Source organism: Trachemys scripta, chromosome 1 (genome assembly GCF_013100865.1).
Source record: "Trachemys scripta elegans isolate TJP31775 chromosome 1, CAS_Tse_1.0, whole genome shotgun sequence".
Lineage (NCBI taxonomy): Eukaryota > Metazoa > Chordata > Testudines > Emydidae > Trachemys > Trachemys scripta.
Genome location: NC_048298.1, coordinates 120,497,997 through 120,521,665, shown reverse-complemented (window position 1 = coordinate 120,521,665; position 23,669 = coordinate 120,497,997). Strand labels below are relative to the sequence as shown.

General features: G+C 46.5%; 1 protein-coding gene across 1 annotated transcript in view; it reads left to right on the top strand.

Moving 5' to 3' along the window:
- Positions 1–23,669, top strand: part of EFCAB6 (EF-hand calcium binding domain 6) — a 151,450-nt gene that overhangs the window by 109,140 nt on the left and 18,641 nt on the right. Inside the window, exons 24-25 of the mRNA XM_034759423.1 lie at positions 6,403–6,591; positions 15,693–15,905. Coding sequence (XP_034615314.1) covers positions 6,403–6,591; positions 15,693–15,905 — 402 coding nt within the window. The remainder of the gene's footprint in view (positions 1–6,402; positions 6,592–15,692; positions 15,906–23,669) is intronic.

Below are 23,669 nucleotides of genomic sequence, written 5' to 3'. Positions count from 1 at the left end.
CTCGATCTGGGCGGTGGTTTAGCCCCACTGCCCCCTCCTCCTCCCTGCCCCTCACACCATGTTGAAGCCCCTGCACTTATCCTTGGGGTGCCCCTGGCTCTACCTGTCAGCCCCACCACGGATGCCCTCCCATGTGAGGCCGCCGAGCCCCTCTGGGTGACAGCCTATCTCGAGCGGCTGAGCCCTGAGCCTGTGGGTGCACACTCTACCACCCGGACGGAGCGGTTAGCCTCCCCTCCGGAGGGGGCCCAGCTGATGACTCCCCCATGCCTGACGCCGTGGCTGCGGGTGATGCTCTTGCAGTGACGCCCGTGCCCGACGTCGGCGAAAGCCCCCCTTTTGCCCTGAGTCCTGGTCAAGAGGAGCCGCACCCTAGCTGCTCAGCTGCTGGGGACCATGTATCCGTTTCTGTCCCTGCTCCCTTTACTGCCCTTGCCCCTACTCCTGTCCCCTCTCCTGTCCCAGTCCCAGTCCCAACTCCAGTTCCAGTTCCAGTCCCTGTTCCCGTTCCTGCCCCTCCTCCTGCCCTTGTTCCAGATCCTGCCCCTGATCCTGCCCCCAAAGCATCGCCTGTCCCCTCTCCACTTCCCATTCGATTGCCGCCCCTGAGGTTGTCTCATTCCCACTATCCACGGACAATCCTCAGGGGGCGGTTTTCGTGTCTCCCCTTCCCGACATTATGGGGGCTGCACTATTCCCTCCGCTGCCCCCTTCCTTGCCGGGGATGGAGACGGGCTGCCCAGCGCAGCAGTGCAGGGGCTCGGCCTCTTGTTTGCCCATCTCCGTGGTCCGCAAAGATCTCTTGGGAGCCCCACCGGAGGACGGCAGCGGATTAGCCGTTGCATCCCCCTCTGCGCTGAGGGATGAGCTGCGCCGCTTCCTGAAGGACACCTGTGGCTCAAAGAGCAAGGTGCAGCTTGCTCTCCAGTGCTGGGGGGACTTCCATCATGTCCTCCGGGCCATGAGGGCCCTTTTGGGGGAGGGGAGAGGGACCGAGAGGCAGGACATCGCGGCCTACCGGCGGGCCCGCAAGTTCAGCAAACTCCCTTGTGACCTTTGGGGTCGAACATGGGTTGTTGTGGGGAGTGCTGGAGGCTGTCGATCACCCTGCCCGTGAGGATCCGCCCCAGCCCTCCCTATGAAAACTGTCATCTTTGCCTCCTTAAACACCTGGGGCTGTAGGGTGGGTCTCCGCAGGAGCCAGGTGCTCTCCTTCCTTCGGGAGGGGGGATACTCTGTGCTCTTCCTGCAGGAGACCCACACGGCTCCAGCTGTTGAGGCTAGCTGGCGGCTGGAGTGGGGAGACGGGGTATATTTTAGCCACCTCGGCACCCGCTAAGCTGGGGTGGCCACCCTGTTCTTCCCCGAGCTACGGCCCGAGGTGCTGGGGGTCACCGAGGTTGTGCTGGGTCACCTGCTACATGTCTGGGCCTGTGTGGAGGTGCTGATATTAAACCTGGTCAATGTTTACACCCTGAACACGGGCCTGGAATGAGTGCGTTTCTATCGGCAGGCGTCGGCCTTCCTCGGCCCCCCTGGATCCTCACGAGTGCCTGGTCCTGGGCGGGGACTTCAACACCACCCTCAAGGACCAGGACCGCTCAGGAGTCGAGAATTCCCAGGCAGCCGCAGGTGTCCTCAGGGAGATGGTGGATCATCACTCCCTGGTGGATGTCTGGTGTGACCACCACCTGGACGACGATACCACCTTCACCTATGTCCGGGTGGAGGAGGATCGGTCATGCCACTCCTGATTGGACCGCATTTATTTCTCATGTTTCTATCTGGCACGGGCCCACACCTCCAGCATCCAGCCAGCCCCATTCTTGGATCACCACCTGGTGACCGTGACGGCCTCTCTCAGTTCGGAGAGGCTGGGGCTGGCCTATTGGCATTTTAACAACAGCTTGCCGGAGGATGTAGGCTTCGTGGCATTCTTCCAGGAGTTCTGGCTGGCCTGGCGGGGACAGCGGCGTACCTCGGCGAGGCGGTGGAATGTGGGGAAGGTGCGCGCACGGCTCTTCTGCCATGACTACTCCCGGGGCGGCAGCCGGCAGAGGGATGCGGTGATAGGGCAGTTGGAGCGGGAGGTCTTAGAGCTAGAGAGGCATCTGGCTTCCAGCCCCAAGGATCCACCCCTCTGCGCAGCCTACCGGGAGAAGCGGGCGGCGCTCAGGGCCCTGGAGGACCATCGGGCCTGGGGTGCCTTTGCTCGATCCCGCATCCATCTCCTTCGGGAGATGGATTGCGGCTCCAGCTTCTTCTACACCCTGGAGAAAAAGACGGGGGCTAAAAAACATGTCACCTGCCTCCTGGCAGACGACGGTGCCCCCCTCACGGATCCGGAGGAGATGCATGGAAGGGCCAGGGCCTTCTACGCCAGCCTTTTCTCCCCGGATCCAACCAACGCTGAAGCCTGCAGAGTGCTCTGGACCGGGCTCCCTATGTTCAGTGCGGGCGACCGAGACCGGCTGGAGCTGCCTCTCTTTCTAGCCGAGCTCTGGGGAGCACTCTGTCTCATGCCCACCAACAAATCTCCGGGCATGGACGGGTTGACCGTGGAGTTCTACCGCATGTTCTGGGACATCCTCGGCCCAGACCTCGTCACCGTCTGGGCCATGTCCTTGCAAAGCAGGGTCCTCCCTCTCTCATGCAGGCGAGCCGAGCTTGCCTTATTGCCGAAGAAGGGGGACCTTCGCAACCTATGGAATTGGTGTCCCGTCTCGCCCCTCAGCACGGACTATAAGGTCGTAGCGAAGGCCATCTCGCTGCGGCTGGGGTCCGTGCTGGCGGACGTGGTCCATCCCGACCAGACCTACACCGTCCCGGGCCAGACCATTTTCCATAACTTGTATTTGGTCCGGGACCTCTTGGAGCTGAGGCGTAGGGATGGTCTGTCGTTCACCCTCCTGTCCCTGGACCAGGAGAAGGCGTTCAACAGGATGAACCACAGCTATCTCCTGGGCACTCTGCAGGCGTTCGGCTTCGGGCCCCAGTTCGTGGGCTTCCTCCAGGTGCTGTACGCTGAGGCGGAGTGTCTGGGCAGGCTCAACTGGACCCTGACTGAGCCGGTCAGCTTCGGGCGGGGAGTACGGCAGGGGTGCCCCCTCTCGGGCCAGCTGTACGCTCTGGCAATTGAGCCCTTCCTCTGTCTCCTCTGCTGGAGGTTGACGGGGTTGGTGCTTCAGGAGCCGGAGCTGCGGCTGGTCCTGTCGGTGTACGCCGATGACGTGCTCCTCGTGGTCCAGGACCCGGGCAACCTGGTGCGGGTGGAGACCTGCCAGGCTGTTTATTTGGCAGCCTCCTCCGCCCGGGTCAACTGGGTCAAGAGCTCTGGCTTGGTGGTTGGGGACGGGTGGCAGGCGAGCTCCCTCCCACCCGCGCGTCAAGCCATCCGGTGGAGCGCGGGTCCGCTGCTCTATCTCGGCGTTTATCTGTGCGCCACGCATCCTTCTCTGCCGGCGAACTGGCAGGATTTGGAGGCCAGGGTGGGTGAGCGGCTGCGGAGATGGACAGGACTGCTCCGGTGTCTGTCCCTGCGAGGGAGGGCATTAGTGCTAAACCAGCTAGTCCTGTCCATGCTCTGGCACCAGTTCAACACCCTGAGCCCGGCCTCGGGGACCCTGGCCAGGCTCCAGAGGACAGTCCTGGAATTCTTCTGGCCGGGGCTGCACTGGGTCCCTGCAGGGGTTTTGAGTCTTCCCCTGGAGGAGGGAGGGCAGGGCCTGGTCTGCCTTCGCAGCCAGGCCCTGCAGTGACTCCTTTACGGTGAAGGTAGTCCGGCATGGAGCACGTTGGCGCACGCTTTCCTCTGCCGCCTCCGAGGGCTCCGATACGACTGGCGGCTCTTTTTGGTCCACCTGAGGGGTCTTCCACGAGACCTCTCAGAGCTGCCGGTCTTCTACCAGGACCTCCTCCAGACCTGGAAGCTTTTTTCGGCGACCAGGTCCTTTGTGGCCACCGAGGGGGCGGACCTCCTCACGGAGCCCCAGCTACACAACCCCGATCTGCGTGTGCAGGTGGCGGAGTCTCCCTCGGTGCGCCGGAGGTTGGTCCTGGCAGAAACCACTAGGGTCGGAGACCTCCTGGACTACGACAGGGGGGACTGGGTGGATCCCCATGTGCTCGGTGGGTGCATGGGGCTCTCCACCCTTACGACCCCCCTGCGTGCATACTCCAGGAGGTGGAGGCCGCCTTGTCACCCGTTTCTCTCATCTTCCTGCAGTGGGCCCTGCGAGGGGGCGCTCCCTGCCCACCCCTCACCCCGGGCCCTCCGGACATTGTTATTCAGCCCCTGTTCCATGAACGAGCCCCCCCAGCCTCACCGTTCCCACACTCCAAGCCGGCTGCGTACCCTGCAGCCGGTCCGGTTCCGAACTGCGCCTAGAGACAAACTGCACATGCTCATGCTCCACATGCTGCATTTCCTCACCCTCACATCCCACCCAGACACCAAACGGCGGGACTGTCTTCTACCTAAAGAGGGTGAGGAGCCCCAGTGGGCCAGCCTCTATTCCACCTTGGTTCCACGGCCCGCTGGGGACATCGGTTGGCGGCTCCTTCATGGAGCTGTGAGCATGGGCGTGTACCTGGCGCGGTTCACACCCATACCCGAGGCCTGCCCCTTTTGCGGCATGAGGGAGAACTTGGCGCACACCTATCTCGAATGCGCCAGGTTGCAACCCCTATTCTGGCTCCTCCAGAACCTCTTGTTGAGATTCTGGCTGCACTTTTCCCCACACCTGTTCCTTTTCGCTCACCCTATCTGTGGCCCCATGAAGTTGTGAGACCTCCTCGTCAACCTTCTCCTGGTCCTGGCCAAGCTCTCCATCTACATTACCAGGAGGAGGATGCTGGACGAGGGGGTGCTCTGCGACTGTGGGGCCTATTTCCGTTCCTCTCTAGTTTCACGTGTCCAGGCAGAGTTTCACTGGGCAGCGTCCGCTGGCTCCCTGGACAGCTTTGAGGAGCAGTGGGCGCTGTCTGGGGTTCTCTGCTCGGTGTCCCCATCCGGTACTGTCATTTTAAACCTATGACCTTCACCTCCCTCCCTGGTTTTCTCATTTGTTGTCCCCTGCGTTCATTTGGTCCCTGGGTCCAGTGGTCCCTCCCGCTGGGCTGGGGGAGGGGCCTTTAGAAGTGGGCGGGCTTGCGCCCGCCCACCTCTCAGGTTTTCAATAAGACTACAAGCCCCCACCAAATGAATTAGGTATGTGTAAATTGTGAACCTATAGAACTTTGACTAGGACTATATTCCTTTCAAATTTGTACAAAACATTTACATATGTAAAATAAATGTTTATATATTCAACTGCATATTTCTATTGTAAAACAAAATCAGGGGGGCAAAGATAAAGTTGGGTGAGTGGTTGTTAGTTGAGTGGAGTCACAGTGCTCCACACACAGTGGCTCCCCTACATTCCAGTATCCACTCTCACTGCACCAGTTGCTTACAGCATTCGATGCCTCTTCTGGTTCTTTGCACTCTCTTCAGTGTCTGCTTCTGAAGCAGAATTCAGTCTAATACATTTCCTGTGGAAAGAGTCTTTGGGAACTCATAGGGTTGCCACCTCTAAAGTACAAAAAACTGGAACATCCGAGAAGATCCTGTGCCTATAAAACTGGACAGATGACAGTGTATACTGAGCACCCTTCCAGATTTCCCAGGACAGTTACCTTCAAAAAAGGAATGAAACTAGGAAAACCTGGACAGATGGCAACCCTAATGCCTGGAAGAGCAAGAATGTGGAAACCAAGATGAGAGGTTATTTGCTCACAGGTTGACCTCTGCATCTCCAAGAGATACTGAGAATGGAGATCTTTCCCACAGAGTGCTTTGGAGGGGGGAGAATGGAAAAAGGCAACATTAGCTTAGCCAGTCAAAAGTTTCCATCTGCTGGGAGAAAGGAAACAAACTAGTATGCACAGCCAGCTCAAATTTTCTCTGTGGGGGAACTCTACAGGGGTTGGATGTCTGAAACATTTTTGTTTGTATCCTTTCTTGTTTGGCTGATAGGAATTCATGTTAACTTGTACCTGGGCTGTATATTTGGGCATCCAAGCAATCAAATATAAAATGTCTGTTCTCACTGAATGCTTATTTTTTGGAAGAGTCTATTGATTGGAGAAAAAATTATTTATTTAATACACAAAAATATAGGATAAATTTGGTTGATCTTTAAACTTGCTGGATCTCAAGACAATGATAAACTTTTCATTTCCAGTGGGGTTTGAATAAAATCGTAAACTTCTTTCATTTCTTCACATCTAAAATACCTGCAGATAAGAGGAATACATATCACATATGCCTTTATCTAGCCATCCAGTAACGGCCATGCTAAAGATAAATCTCTTCCGAAATATTCAGTGTTTTTAAAGTAACATTCCTTTTTGCTTTCTCAGGCATTTTCTCTGTTTGATAAAGAAGGCACTGGGGCAATTAAAGCACTGGAATTCCGCCAGGTACTTGACCATTTCTGCTTTAAACTATCGGACAGGCAATTCAGGCACCTACTCAAGAAGCTAAGGATTTATGAAAATCATACAATAGACTGGAAATTTTTCCTGAAAAATATTAATCTCCTCTTAGAGGTAAGTCTAGCTACCAAGCTGTAAGCTATTTCTTTTAAAAATGAACTCAAATGCCTTAAAATGAATGAATTCAATAAGCTTGCTAATTCTAAATAAATGGTCAGGTGCAGCTTCTCCCGTCAAATATCTCTTGCAGTCAATGGGATGTTGGGCATTTCTGTTGAGTAAGCAATGAGTAAGGACAAGTGAATAGGGTCTCTCATATAAGAAAGAACATTCATTAGAATTAGCAAATTATGGCATTGATTCTGCAAGTTACTCCATGGGAACAGAGGGCTTTGCTAGAATAGAGTAACTAGTAAGGAGGGGGAATTACAGAAAGATGACTGATTTTGGGTCTTGAACAGGCTTATTTAATTCATTCATTTTTTCAGTGATTAATCCAATGTTTTACTCTGAACAAATGTATTAAAATGGGAGTGGAATGTATACACCACAGAGGGCCAAATTCAGAGGTGAGTTTAATAAGTATAAAGGAAATTTCAATTGGTGAAATTTACAACTTCTGACACCCTCAATGAGTGTGTTACACAAACTTAGCCTCACTCAAGATTCACTTACATTTAATTGTGGCCCAGTCATGTTATCTGACACTTACACCCACATAGACTCCACTGAAGTTAATGGGACTCTACACAGACGTAGGACGAGGACCTTGATTTACACTCAGACCCGCTTAACAATTTGGAACCTCCCTGTCCCCCTCTACCCAAATGTAGGCATTAAGAGCAGGTAAAGACGGTATACAGAGGTTTCCATTCTATTTAATTTCCACATTCCTACACCTTCTTCCAGTTGCTTTGCATGTCCTACCATAGACTTCCTTACAGAATGATAAATGGCTGTAAGTAAGTCTAACTGAGTGCAAGGGAGGCTAAATTATGCCCCGTTGCAGTTCACTTCTAAATTTGGCCAAGAAAATCAAAAACTATTTGTATCAGTTAATATAGTAGTCCTTAAACAAAATAGAATAACTTGCATCTTATGCCTTAAAAAGCAGCGACTGTTTTATTTGCAAAATATATGCTTGCAGGACAATAAAATGAAAAAAAAATTGTCATCCAATGGAAAACCATATAAAAAGCCTTTTTACTTTATTACCATGGCAATAATAGAATGTTGTGCAAAACAAATTCATACAGAACTATATGGTAATTAAATATTATGTCATAATGTAGCAACTGAAAAACCAATGAGATTTCTACTTTGTGTCTGTTTATATTCCAAATCAAAAAGTCTGTTAGGCATTAAAGAATAGCAGGATTAGTTTCTTTCTTAAGAGGAAGAAAAGGACTGCAATTTTCAGATGAAGGAGAACCCACAAACAGCTTCAAAATGTTTGTAATATGTATATGTCAGTTGTCAATAGGAATATTTAGATTCACTCTAGGGTTTATTATAAGTGCAACTGTGTCCATAGTTTAACACATTTTACTGTCTGTAAATTTAGCATTTACATTTATAGTATTGTGTCTGTTACTCTGTCCGTAATGGCATGAAAAGCTTAGTTAAGTATGGGTAGAGTAAAAGTAATTTTAATTACAGTTCTTTAAAAAAATAAGATTTTTAAATATTTACATTTTCATCATATTAGCAAAATGATATCCTAACTATCTGGGGTTCTCAGATTTGATACATTTGTGTTCATGTATGCATAGAATTAAAACACCTTATTCACACCTCTGTTAATCCAGACCCAATAATGTATTAGTTTTACGAGTGTATTTGTATGCGGCAATAATGGTCCTTTAGCAAGCTTTAACATTAGATAACTATTTTTGATACCTAGGGTTGTTTCTGGTATATCTTGAGCCTCCAAGGGGCCACCCTCCTTAACTCATGTTGAAAAAGCTCAGCATCTCACAGGATCAGGCCCTTAACAAGACTAATTCTGCATCAGAAACTTCTTTAGTGCTGAATCTTTCAAGATGCTGAGTAACTCCTGGAAGTTGCTACGCCAATTACTTCAGCAGGAAATTAAGATGCTCAATATCTTGCTGGAGGTGCTTAGTGTTTCACAAGATTGAACCTTAAATTGCTTCTGTTTGAACAGCATTTTTTTCTCAGTGAATCAATATTTTTCTGGCACTTGAATGTGCTGTGTGTGGGATAGATGAGATAAAACCATCAGTAAAATTCCAAATCTCTCCAGATGGGAGAATTTTGTTTAAAAGTAATATGAACCAGATCCTTAGTATCAGCTTCTAGATCCCATCAAATCTGATGTTTTCAATTTGAGTTCAAATGAAAATTCTGTTCCTTTGCAATTTCATCCCGCTGTGGGCCCACACTCATATCTGGGCTGGAGCACAAGTTGCAAGGGGAGGCTGATCATTAAACTATTCACCTCTTCCAAATATGCAATAATTTTGACTTTTAAAGTATGTAGCTAAATTAATGAGGTATGCAACTCATTCAATCACATTATGAAATCTTATTATGTTATACAACTTGATCACTGAAATATATGCAAAAGTAAGTAGTAAAGTATTCAGCTTGATCATTAGAGTATGGAAAATTTACTGAACTAGTAAAATATGGGCCTGGGATGACTTTTGTCTCAAATGGCACCTCATAAATAAAACCCTCAACCACCAAGGCAAACATTTACAAGCCCAGAAGCTATACAGGTTTAAGATATATTTTATGCTTAGAAAACTGCTGAATAAGAGGAGGTGAGAACATCTTGGGGAAATTATTTCAAAATTTTATTCATCGTTAGGGTCTTTGGATGGTTTTGATGTATGCTAATGAGATTTATATTCTGATTAATTCTCTATAATACAAACAACAATAGGTCTGATCTGATGTAGATGAGGGAGATGTCAACTGAATCAGAGTTTTCTGTAGAGGTGCATGAGTATACTGTCAAAAATAAGATTAAAGAAATGTAAAGCATTTTAAGCACTATGACTGAAGTGTGATAAAGATAAGGAGGTGTGAGAGAATTCTGATTGGGTCATTTACCTCTGATATTACTAAGCAACTACCTAAAAGTGAGCGGATGGTACAGCAATAACTGAGAAAGAGGTCACATTTTATGTTGTGATACTGCTAACCAACGAAGAACACGTCTTCAGGCCTTTAGTAAAGTGTCCAGACCAGTGGACTATTTACCACTGTGGGCACATACGCAGCTCTCTATGTGTTACGTGAGCCGTGTCCACACAATATGTATACTACCTGAACATCTACAAAAAAGAAGGTTTAGTATTTGTTATATGATAGCAACGTGAATCAAATCGATATAGTAACTTTCATTTCAACACTGGCATGTCTACCAAGAGCATTTTAAATTAGCAAAATAAGTCAAAACATTAACTGTTAAAATTAATTAATTGTTAATTAATTTGCTGCCAGGGTGGTGTGGCTGGGCTGAGCACCCAGAGAGCATGGCTGCGGAGTCTGCCTGCAAAGATGGGGAGCCCTACCCATTGTGGTGTGCCATCCCCACAGCCAGAGACTACCCCAGGCACCCAGACACCCAGGAACCCAGCCCCTCCGATCCCCCCAGCTAGGAACTGTCTCCCAGCCCTTCCTCAAACTGCCCCCCTAGCCAGGGAATGCCCCCCATCACCCAACCCCCCCTGGGATTGTCCCCCCAGCATCCAGATCTCCCCAACACTGGGCTGGCACACATGCCTGCCCAGCAGAGACAGGATACCTTGTCCACAGAAGAACAGCTCCCCTAGGGACTTCCCCCTCCAGGATCCAGTCCCCCACCCAGGGACTGCCCCCCGGCAACTCCCCCAGCACCCCCCACCCCCACCCCAAGGACTGGCTCCTAGCACTCAACTTCTCCATCCATGGACTTTGCCCCAGTATCTAGTTCCCCCATCCAGGGACTGCCACCAGTCCCATCCCCCCCCAAATCTGTGCCCCATGCACCGGCTGCACCCATCTCCATGCAGTCCTAGCCCCCTGCACCTCCTCCCTTCACCCCCCATGACCCTAGCCCCCTGTACCTCCCTCCCCTCCCCTGCTGGCCTCCTACCTCGGCTGCAGGTAGATCAGCCGTGCAGCCCACCCTGCTCCCCTGCTGCTGCAGTCCTAGTGCCGGGAGCCTGCTCCAGCCGGGGTCACTGGACTGGCAGAGTGTGGGGGCACTGAGCACCCTGGCCTCCTGCCAATGCTGCTGGGCCCAATCCTGCCAGGGGAGGGTTGATCCTGGTGGGCCTGATCCTGCTAGAGGAGGGTGCTGATGCTGGGCCCAATCCTGCATCACCCCATTTTTGCATCCTCATGCCAGCTCTGTGCCTGGGGCAAATGCCCCTTCCACCCCACCCTAGTTACAGCCCTGAGGATGTCACATGGGCCTCAGCTGTGTGCTGATTGGGCTGCCTGCAGGCTGTGGGTTGAGAACCACTGGTCTAGACCATGGAGCAGCTGAGGATATGCTCCACGACTCCTTCTGTGCTGGCCTGCCAGTCTCAGGGCTAATAGGGCCAGGTTGGAGCTCCCCTACATTAGAAGAAGGGAGTAATGCACCACTCAGGATTTACCTCATGGGAACTTCATTTGACCAAGATCAGGCCCTGGATAAAATATATGAAGATCTGCTGAACTAGTAAAGTGATTTGCAGGGAGGAAAAGTGAAAACATATATAAGAATGGCCGTACTGGGTCAGACCAAAGGTCCAGCTAGCCTTAATCTCACTCAGTGTTTTTACCTGTATGGAAGATTTCTAAAAGTTCACCCCTCTTACCTTGATGACCCTTTTAAAGCTGGCCGGCAGAATGTTGGGCCTTGAGGATTCCAGGACAGGTGGAGGTGACTGACAGGGTCCGCATAAGAGATTTCACTACCCATAAGGCAGGAAAAGAAGAGGAGAGAGGTTATGAAAGAGCTAGAAAGAGAGATTCAGGGGCAACAAGCAGGGTTCACAATGGACGGAGAGGGGAGACAGAGAAATGCTGGAGAAGAGAGGGAGAATCTGGAGGGAAGAGTTGCACAGCTATAAAAACTGTCTCTGGACAAACCCAAAAAACTACTTTTTTAAAGGGGGTTTATGCTGGTGTAACTTGGAAGTTAATGAGGTTAATGGAGTGGTGAAACAGGTATATTAATCCTATGCATACATAAACACAAAGGTATGAGATTTGAGAACCATCTAGTCTATCATGTTAGTTCAGATATTGTTTTGTCAAATGACCTTGACCTCTGGGCAATAGCCCTTGTTCAGAGGACCTGTGTAGTGCTTAGGAAGACAGAATTCTTCCCTACAACCCCCAACAGGTCAGGGCTTCTGCAATTAGCTACTCCACTGGCTCTGGGGCTTCCTTTCCTGGCAACATTGGCACTCACAAGGTTTATCTTCATTGTGGCAGCCTCCATTCCCCCAGACCTCCTTAAAGAGCCAGGGGGTTCTCCAGGGTTGAGAGGCCACTGCGGGAGAGTTAGTACAACCTCAGATTGCATGAACATTCCAGTGGCATTCCTACAAGCTGCTAAGTGAGGCAAAGCTCATCTTCCACCTACCTACAATTTCACCCCCTGCCTGCCCAACACCTCCATATTCTTATCCTGAACCTCTAGATAGCCCTTAGTGGTCAAAAAACATAGTAGAGGTTGCTGATCCCCCTCCTTTTACAGGTGCAGATCATTGTGACATGATCTAGCCCATAGTAAATGCTTTGAAAATGGATTAAGAGCAAAATTTGACTAATATTGTTATTTAATTCCATAATTATTTTAGTTAAACTTATTGGAAGTTGGGGTTCTCTTACCTCAGGTGAGAGAGGAGTTCAGGGACACCTCCATCAGAGGATGAGGAATGAGATAAGGGCTGATTAGCCCAAACCTATTAATATGTTCTTCTTATGTAAAAATATTTTAGGCACTCAGCTGATTGTGTGTAAATCTCATTAATTTAAAAAGGGATTGTACACATTTACTGTAATGGAGGGCAGGATTGGGCCCATAGTCAATTATTTCCCCTATTTTAAAGTCTCTAGTATAACGGTTGTGTTTCTTTTTTATCTGATCTTCCATAGTAGTAATACTGCATCCAGACATTGCTAAGCCGGAATGTGTAGGTGGGTGTCAGTGCAACTGGGTTCAAAACAAGTGTATGAGGTGCATAAAACTTTCATTTTCAGTATATCACTTTCAAATCTGTCACACTGTTAACCCTTGGTACATATTACTATATCTAAACTCCTATTCAGATCAGTAGCATTCTGCAAGCTGAAAATCTACACTGTGGGGTAGATATAGTGGAAGACTGATGCATAGTAATAAAACACACCAAACATGTATTTGGAGTAGCCAGTTTTCAGAGTAAATAACTGCTGTGTTTTGTTATTTATTTATGAACAACAGAATACAGAAGTCCATTTTGCTGCCAAAGAGTTACATTTTCAAAAAGTTAAAATTAATTAAAACTGTGCAGCTAAAATCCTATTCAACACTTTCAAATTTTACCTCTAAAAAACAGCAGCAAACTTCAGTTTTTAGATGAAGCCAAGTCTTCTTTATAAATTCAGTTTCAGCGACTACAAAATATGGAGTTATATTTAAAGTAATTGAATTATTTTTAAAGAGGAAATACTTTGTTTTCAGGGTTACATGCCAAGCTTCAATCCAGTGCAATTTCTAAACTCTTGAAAGCAGGATTTTCATAACACAAATGGCAACTGTCTTTACTATAGCTATGCTAGCAAGTACTGCTAATATAAAAAAAAGCTATTATAAACACTTCCATTTTTAATTCAAGGACATTTCTTAAAAATATGTTAAATGTTAGTATTTTATTTTATACATTTATAAGTTTAAAAGTACAAGTTTTGCTACTCTAAGCAATACTAAATACCAAAAAAAGAAACAGATGGCTTTTGGTCTTATACTCTAGTTTCCTTGTCACTTCTCACATGATCATTATAACTGAATGGAAAAGAAAATATGTTTCTTCCATAACTACAAGAAACCTGTCACCTAATCAGAAAAGACACCACTATCTTCCGATGCAAATAACACTTTTTCAATATTAACCACACTTTACATAAAATGTACCCGCAGGATAAGAATTACAGCTGTATTATTAAGAGAAGAAATATGAGAAGTGGAATTATGCATACAGACACTGAATCGAGTCCATGCTGCTGTTAGGGAATGAAGACTGCCAGGCATTATACAATAGATCTTTCTAGGTTTCTAACATTCTGAAAACGGCAAAGCACTGCACTTCTGTTTTTAATTATTGTAATAAGGCAAAGGACATTATTAGTAAAAATCTAACTGTTTGGGAGTGTTTGAGAGAATGACACATTTTGGAAGGCTAGCTTTCCTTATTTATTTCAAGAACTTTCATGTAATTTTGTTTTACATAAGACTCGATCCATCTTAATGTTAAGGAAAATTAGAATAACAGCAACAAAAAAGAGGGCTACTAAATCTGTTTGCAAAGCTCACACTGACAACTGGAAAATCTGAAAAAATTACAACTTAATGCACCAGCTATGACAATCTATAATAAACATCTCATTGTCCCACCTTGAACATATCTAACTAAATGCTTTATACAGTGGAGTTGTGGTCCAATGCTTAAAAAATTGGACTGGCAGTCAGGAGTCCTGGATACTTTTCCTAGCTCTCCCACTAACTTGTGTGATTTCAGTAAGTCTCTTAACCTTTCTGTAACTGAGTTTACCCAACTGTATAAAAGGGGATAATAGAGAGCAGCTGGGCAGCATAGTTCATATCAGTAATATGCTTTTGGATTATTAATGAAAAGTGCTAGATAGGAACAAGTACTATTTTGTATACTGATTTGCCACTATTAATTGCAGTTTGCTTCACGAACCTCCTCTAGGATTTCAGAGCCCAAGCCCGGACCCAGGAGCTCTGCAGATTGCATGGATTCTGCAGCCCAGAAAACTCCTAAGGAGGAAGCACCGCTCTAGGGCACCCATGAAGCACGTACAAGGGCTGCCAAATTCTTTCCTAGATACTGGAGTAGCAGGGCTCACATGATTGTCTCATATGGCAGTCAGATGCTGGGAAGGTGCTGAGCATGGACAGTGCCTCTCCGAAGTCCAGAAAGACATGGGTGCTTCACTGGCTTTCCTAAAGGAATCTGGGGGAACTTTAAAGAATGTGTATGGGCCAAAGACAGTGTCTTTTCACCCTAACCACTGAGGCAATGAACTTTGCACACCGAGCTAACTTTTACTAGCATTGAGCATACCATTGTACAGTTTACAGAGTCTGAGGGTCTTACGTGCCCTAGAGATCCATGACAACTGGGATCAAGATTGGTCTGTCAGTTACTACAACAAAATGCATCGTTCTATTAATTTGTGGGAAGAGTGCTTTTCAATAAGATGTGTGGGAGCAGCTGAGTTAGATGTCTAGGCTTGTAATTGGATGGAAATGCTTGTGTATTAGTGCTCAAATGACCAGCAAAGCATTCTCCACCTCATCTGATAGCAAATTTTGATTTTAGGACTATGTTTAAAAGATTCCATGGTTACATAAAAAGTTTTAATCTTGTATTTTATCACTCGATTACAGTAGGGGCCAGATCCTCAGCTGATGTCAACCAGTATAGCTCCATTAACTGAGGATCTGACCCATGGTTTGCCCACAAAAGCATACAGTAGTAAATACAATGATATATACAAGATGGAAACTCTATCTAGGGTTATTCTGCAATATACCATTTTTCTTTTGACCAATTTTTTACAGCAGACATGGTTTCAAGTTTATACATTACTTTTTCAAGATAAAGTATTATCAAGAATGTTTAGAATTCATAACGGGATGTTGTAGTTTGTACCCAGTGGCACCTCCATCAGAGGTTGAGGGATATGCTACCCTAAGCTCAGACATTTTTTTAGACCTCTGTAAAACTCAGCTTTGAATTTCTTTGCTTTTATTGGCTTAAGTTTCACCCTTTATGTTATGTCAATTTAGATTTTTGTTCTTTTTAACATGACCCTTTTTCTCTTTCATGGTATATGCGAGCATTACTTGGAATAGATTGAACTATACGGCTGCCTTCTTCATAGACTTTCTCCACTATGACTGGCTGCAGGCCGCACCATGATTTATAATTTATTCTGTGAATCCATCACTGATTTTGTGTGTATGTTCTGTCTAGACTGAGGAAGGGCAGAAAGTCGCTCAGCCTAAATCTTCTCAGGAGCTGTCAAAGAAAGATATCCTTACACGTATACAAGAAGTAGTGACTGCTCGCTTTAACACCATTGCACAAGAGTTTAAAGATATCGATTGTGAGAAAGTTAATACAGTATCAAAAGAGGACTTCCGGGGTATTTGCAACCGTCACTTTCTGCTTCTGACAGATGAACAAGTAAGAAAAGTATTGATTATTTAAGTGTACAACTAACTAGATTGGCATAGAGTATAGGGATGTGTGTATACATGCTAGTGTATATATATGCAAGTAACCTGATATTTTTGGTGCAAAACAAAAAGGATTGGAGAATATTATTTCATAAATATTTATTGCTGCAATTATGAGGGATTGCTTTTTCAATAATATCTGAGTATGTATGTGAACTACAATAATTGCAAGCTCCCTAAAGGTAAGCAGTACGTAGTGCATACCTATATTAGGATACCAGCAGAATAAATTCAAATGTCAGTTGCACAAATCTTTAGGCACACTCTTAGGCCTACAGTCCTGATGAGGATTCTGTCTGTCTTTGTTGCATAACCATTCATTTCTGGTCCCTCAACAGGATCTCCACTGGTTAAATTCTGTTCTCAGATATACAGTGCAGCTTTCATTGAAGTCAGCGGGAATAGCACGCGTGTAGCTGAAAGGAGAACTTGGTCCATTGGGTCCAGTTTTTCCCTAAAATATATGGTCACAACTTCTATTGATTTAAGTGGAAGTTACACACATTTATACAAGGGGAAATTGGGCTCCAAGTCTACTTTTTTCTTTTGCATCTTCTGACCATTTTTAAAGCTTTCTATGTTCCAGATCTTGCAAGCCAGGTTGGAAGTTAAAACAGCTTGGTCTAAGGGTCAGATTCTCAGCTGGTGTAAGGAGGCAGAGCTCCAGTTAAGGCAATGGAGCTATATAAGTTTACACCAGCTGAGGATCTGGCTGTAAGTGTTTTATTCAAAGGACTTTATTAGGTCTAGACTATACACTGTGCACAAGATGGGGAGAGGATGTAAGAAATCCTCCATCCTTGTGCCCTGTGCAGGGTCTGGATACAGTAGTAGTCTTTACATCTCCCTGAGCCAAGGACTTCTCAAGTCCAGTTGTATTGCTGTGCTCACATCAGCCATCATACGGATTAGCTGAGTTGACTGGGTCATGGAGAGACAGAGACTTCATCCTCTGCAACGGCCTTGCTTTCCAAGGGACATTGAATACATTGTATCTATCGGAGCCACAAGGACTCCAGGAGTTTCTTCTCAAGTGGCAAGTTTCTGCCCTGCTCCCTACAAAACCTGCACACAGTTTGACTGAAGAGCTTATCCCATCTTGAGTCCATTAAATTCCTGTACTTCCATATCAACAGAGAAATCTGTAAAAGTCCTTTTATCATTTGTGATTTTTGTTTGCCAGGAGGTTTTTTTCTCTTGGACAGATACCCTCTTGGCCACTGTATTTTCCAACATTTGCTTGACTGCTTCAGTGAATATTTTTTCAGGCGCAAGATGTGCTTTTGATAGCCCCTGATTCAGAACTGTGTTCCATAGGACCACCTGCTGCACTGACTTACTGTTGCCAAAGTAACTACAGTTCACCCACTTCATAGACAGCTGAGTTCCTTGCAATTTTTTAGTTCTCTGACTCTTCATATTCGCATATGTTGAATAACCATATTTCTTGTTCTTGAGAATGACTCACGAGTAGTCAGATTACTTCTGTAGGCACTGGCTAGGAGATCAGCTGCTAGAGGAAACTATGTCAGCAAATTCATCCATGCTGTCTGGCAGTGGTATACAGGGATTCCTTCATTTTCTTTATAGTCGTCTTCATAAGTGTCTTCTGTCATTTGCTTGTGATAATAACTTTACTATCTGACTGAGCTTCCAGAGGAAACTTCACCAGCATCAGTCAGCAAGCTGGTGGCTTTGGTTTCCATGCTCCCCTTAGCAGGGAGAAAACTAACAATCGGGAAAAGACAAATAAAAGTTGAAAGTCTTCTAATACCAAGACTTATTGGCACAGTTCAGCAGCTCCATGCTAAGCTCTTTTGGATGGACACTGCTGCAGATTCTTCTTTGGATTGTACTGATGTTCCCAATGAAATGATAAGTGATTTGTAAACAGAAAACCATCTAGTCGCTGGCCATGTTCCTGATCATACAGGCCCCCGAGCTAGCGTGTTTTCAGTGAGATCTGGTCAAGGGTCTTGATCTGGGTTCCTTGCAGATGGGGTATGCTGCTATGTCTGATCTTCAATCCCCTCTGCTGAGGTGCATTGGCTGGGGTGTCATGTGAGGTTTTGCTCTAGGTTCTTTGGCACCTGCTTGGGGTGCCCTTGGTTCATTGGGTCTCTGAAGTTGGAACTGGTGCTCTTTATCCTGCTGTCATGCAGGATAAAGGTACTGCAGGTACTTGCAGTTTTCTGTTGCTGCTTCTTTCAGACTGATTGTTTTCTTGTACTATTGATCTGTCTGTATCCATCAGTTGTCTCTTGTCATATACTTTAGATTGTAAACTCTTTGGGACAGGGACTATCTTTTTGTTCTGTGTTTGTCCAGTGCCTAGCCCAATGCGATCCTGAGCCATGACTGGGCCTCCTACGCGTTATGATAACACAAATAATAAATAACAACAGAGGCAGGCATAAGAGTTAGTTGCTGGCTGGTTGCTAAGCAACTAATCTTCTTTCTCAGCAGCTGTTTGGTCTCTCATCCTCCTGGGGCAAAGGAAGTGACAGTGGTTTGGAGCTTCTCTCTAGGAAATCTCCTCCACTGCTCAGCTACATCGCTAAAGCTCCCACTGGATCAGCTGCAGCCTCCGTGGAGCTTTTTATGCCCTGACTGCAGCTTGAATTTGGCAAGAATGACTCTGATTAGCCTGCAGTGCTGAGACAATGGAATCCAGCCCCTCACCCTCCTCCCAGATTCTATATCTGCTAAACCAAATGTGGATAGTGCTGCAGCTTCCTTGGCTGGAGTTATCGTTATTCTGTCAGAATGGGATGTCTGCCCCCAAAGGCAGGGTGGGTAGAAAAATAGAAGGCAGCCTGAGCAGAGATGTCAGTAGCTCAGCAACTGTCCAACATTCCTGCTTCACAAGAGCAGCCATGTCATGATGCGACAACCTGAAAAATGTGGATCCTCTAAACAATAAAGAGTTCCTCACTGCTTTCTACGAAGTGTCCCGAGTGACTTTTTTCGTAGCAGATACATCCATGGATTTCTAAGTCCCCGCATTTCACAGCTAGACTCCAAACTGTGGCCGAGACTGTGGCCCTATGGCATAAATTTGATCTAGTTGGTACTATTGAAGTCTAGTGGGATGACTTGGATGATTGGAATGTTAAAATAATGGTTATAACCTATTTAGGAAGGATTGAGTGGGAAAAATGGGAGGAGGAGTAGCTCTTTATGTCAACAATGGCATTATCTGTTTCCATGTTACTGGTAACTCAGAAGAAATTGTCTTAAATGCTTATGGATTAATGTCCTAGAGATAAAGCACAAGATGGGAATGAGTTGGTGTCTGCTACAGACCACCAGATGACACTAGGAAACAGGAAAACTGACTTCTCACACACTTATCTATAATGTATAGGGGAAAAGATGTATGATCTTGGGAGACTTCAGGTAGAGTAACATATGCTGGATGTCTCAGGCCTCCAGTGCTAAAACATCCTTGGAGATTCTAAATGTTCTAGATGACAATTTCTTAACTCAAAAAGGGGGGATTCTATATTAGATCTTGCCTTGACAGACAAAGAGGAACTGATCACAGAATTAAAAATTAATGGCAGGTTAGATATGAGTGATCACGACTTGATCATACTTATAATGTGCAAACAGAATAAAGTCCAGACCAGAACTATCTCTACTTGGTGCTTTAAAAGGGCCAATTTCACAAAGCTGAAAACAATTGTGAGCCAAATTAGCTGGGAGGAAGAATTTAAACAGAAAAATGTGAATGATAAGAGGGAATTGTTTACGGACACTTTACTAGATGCTCCAAAAGCCACAATCCAACAATGGAGGAAATAATATGTTATAAACGGAAGAAAGGGGAAGTTGATAGTAATGAACATAAGTCAGAAGCTAGGAATTATAGACAATTGAAAAGGAAAGCAAAGGGACACAAGAAGATATCAATGGCCAACAGAGTTGATGACACCAAGAAGGTTTTTAAGTATACTAGGAACAAAAAGAATCCCAACAATGGTATTGGTCCTTTACTAGATGGAAATGGTAAAATTATCAATAATAATGCAGAAAAGGCAGAAGTGTTGAATAAATATTTTTCTTCTGTATGTGAGAAAAAAACAGATGATGTAGTCATATTATATGAGAACACTTTCCATTCCATCTCAGGAGGATGTTAAACAGCAATTACTAACGTTAGACGTGTTTGAATCAGCAGGTAACTATCATCCAGATAACGATCATTGGAATAATGGGGAAGACTGGAAGAAACCTAATATTGTGCCAGTATTTAAAAAGTATAAATGGGATGACCTGGGTAATTATAGGTAAGGCTACAATTTAATCACAGAGGTTGTGGAAGTCACGGAATCCGTGACTTCCAATGACCTCCGTGACTTCAGCCTGTGATGGTCGGGAGCCTGGGGTTTCCCCCGCTGCACACGGGGGCAGGGAGCTCCAGAGTACCACAGGTGGTGGGGGTACCCTACAGCTCCTGGCTGCTGCGGGTGGCAGGGGAACCCCCAAGCTCCTGGGCAGTGAGGGAACCCCTGAGCTCCCAGCTGCCACAGGTGGGGGGAACCCCCGAGCTCCCAGCCACTGCGGGCCCCCAGAGCTACAGGAGTTACCCAGCAGCTCCTGGCCACTGCAGCTGGCGGGGGGACCCCTTGGAGCTGAGGGCAGCAGAGATACCCTGCAGCCCCCAGCTGCTGCAAGCGGTGGGGACCCCCACAGCTCCTAGCTGCTGTGCAGCTGCCCTGCAGATCCCCATTTTGTCACAGATATTTTTAGTAAAAGTCATGGAAAGATCACAGCTTCTGTGAATTTTTCTTTATTGCCCTGACCTGCCTGTGACTTTTACTAAAAATATCCGTGACAAAATCTTAGCCTTAATTATAGGCCTGTCAGTCTGACATTGATCCCAGGCAGGATAATGGAGCAGCTAATACAAGACTGAATTAATAAAGAATTAAAGGAGGGTAATATAATTAATGCCAATCAACATGGGTTTATGGGAAATAAATTCTGTGAAACAACTTGTAATATCAAGTTTGGATGACAAAAGTAATAGTGTTGATGTAATACTTAGACTTCTGTGCGGCATTTGACTGTGCCTGGACAACATTTTGATTTAAAAAACTAGAATGATATAAAATTAATATGACTTATGAAATGAGCCAGGAACATCAACCCCAGAGGAAAGTCGTGACAGAAAATCCCAAACACTTCTTCATTCCAAGTAAAACTCTCAACACAACAGCTAAAGAATGGGCCTAAAACCAGACACTAGGTTGGGAGGGAGAATGGGCAGCGCCCAGAATCAAGGTATGAAGTATTTCACTTTCCCTTTTTAGGAGCAAAAAGCCTCCCCTCTTCACCTGAAGAGTCCTCCAGCTTGGATTCCATAGTCTTTAGAGTAAAAAAGCAGTCAAGGGGCATGGTAGCTGTTTTACAGCTAATAAAGCTCAATAAGAAGATGACAAAATAAAAATAATGGGATGGAAACTCTGCCATCCATGATAGCAACTAGCAGGGTGGGCCTGATTCTCATTTACACAAAGGCCCCTTTATACTGCCAGATATTATGTAAGAAAGAATCAAGCTCTGTCTCTTCAGGTGATAGTTTGATGTTGACAGGCCCTGCAAAGCCATGCGTACATACATCTATATGATGTTGCCATGGCAGATCTTTCCAATCTGTATACAGCAATTTCTGCTCCTAATACAAGACCCTGTTGTTAAGGCTGTTATTGCTCAAAGTCTTTACTCAAGTGTTACTAATGGTCATTGCCAGGATAGAGACACAAAGGACCTCACCGTTATCCCTTTCTGGATGATGCCCAACTTTTAATTACATTAGAAAGGCTCAGTTGGAATCCATGTAACACTATAGATCAGAGGTGGGCAAACTACGGCCCACGGGCCACATCCGACCCGCAGGACTGTCCTGCTTGGCCCCTGAGGTCCCAGCTGGGGAGGCTTGGTCCCGGCCCCTCCCCCGCAGCCTCAGCTCGCTGCGCCGCCAGCGCTCTGGCACACCATTCCTGCGGGGCAGCGTGGCTGGCTCCAGCATGGTAAGGGGGCGGGAAATGGGGGTACTGGGATGCAGTCAGGGGACAGGGAGCGGTTGGCTGGGGCGGAAGTTCTGGGGAGGCGGTCAGGGAATGGCAAACGGGGGCTGGATAGGCGTGGGAGTCCCGGGGGCCTGTCAGGGGGCAGGGGTGTGGATAGGGGTTGGGGCAATCAGGGGACAGGAAGCAGGGTGGGTTGGATGGGTCAGGGGTTCTGGGGGGGCAGTCAGGGAGCAGGGGGCAGTTGGATAGGCATGGGAGTCCCGGGGGTCCTGTCAGGGGTGTGGATAGGGGTCGGGGTAGTCAGGGGACAGGGAGAAAGGGGGGTTGGATAGGGGGTGGGGTCCCGGGGGCCAGTTAGGGGCAGGAAGTCCTGGGAGGGGACGGTCAGGGGACAAGGAGCAAGGGGGGTTGGATGGGTCGGGGATTTTGAGGGCGGCAGTCACAAGGTGGGAAGTGGGAGGGGACGAATAGGGGGACAGGGGCCAGGCTGTTTGGGGAGGCACAGCCTCCCCTACCCGGCCCTCCTTCCCTACCCCATGTGGCCCTCAGGACAAAAAGTTTGCCCACCCCTGTTATAAATGGAGTATTTCATATTAAAAATAAGTTTCACATGGTCTGGTCATTCTTAGTGAAGCAATGGAAAAATCAAGACTCTGTTGTCATGGACCGTTTTGTAAAAGTAGAGGGCTTAGCCATGGTGCTATTGCCAAATTCCAGGCAGGTATTTATAGTGTATATACCTAAAACTCTCTCCCTCCTTTTCTACAGTTTCCATTGTATGAACATTCTGCTTCTTCTCTTCTTGAACTCAATTGTTGCTATATGCCATCCCAAAAGTGGCTGTAATATTTAAAGTTTGTAAAGCACTTCGAGATCCTCAAATGAAATGTGAGGTATTTTTTTTTTTTTTTATAATTCATGACATGGTAGTAGCCAGGCCAATGGGGGAAAGTTGAAAGAACGTTCAAAATATACGTTTGCCCTTTGAAGTTTGACTGCAAGCTTGCCATATCCACCAAAGCCCTATGGGTTACTAGCTTCCTTGAGGGTATACGTTTCTGCTGAAAAAAAGTTTAAGTCAAGAGCAGTTTAAGTTTCACAATTTGATTATATTTAGAAAAAAAATCAGAAATGAAGGCTTTAAAAGGAGTGCTACTGCCTACTGAAGCATGGTTTAGTGTGACTCATTTGACGGTGAAGTGTGATACCCTTACTTACATTGATTAGTAGTTTATACCATGACTAGTCCCATTTAAGTCAATGGAACTACTTGTGGAATAAAGTACTATTCAGTGTGGACAAGAGTATTGCAGTCTGGCCCTTAGAATTCTGTAAGTTGCCATTGGGCCAGATTCTTTATTATTATTTGATTGTGGTAGTACCTAGGAGCCTTAGTCATGGATCAGACCCCATTGAGCTCACAACTTGGGGTCTGATCAGAGAACAAAAAGAGCCCTGCCGCAAAGAGCTTGCAATCTGAGTATAAGACAAGAGACAACAGATGAATACAGATAGACTAGAGCAGGGGTCGGCAACGTTTGGCACACGGCTTGCCAGGGTAAGCACCCTGGCGGGCCGGGCCAGTTTATTTACCAGCTGACATGGCAGGTTCAGGCCATTAGCCCAGGACGGCGAACCGCGGCCAGTGGGGGCTGCGATCGGCCAAACCTGCC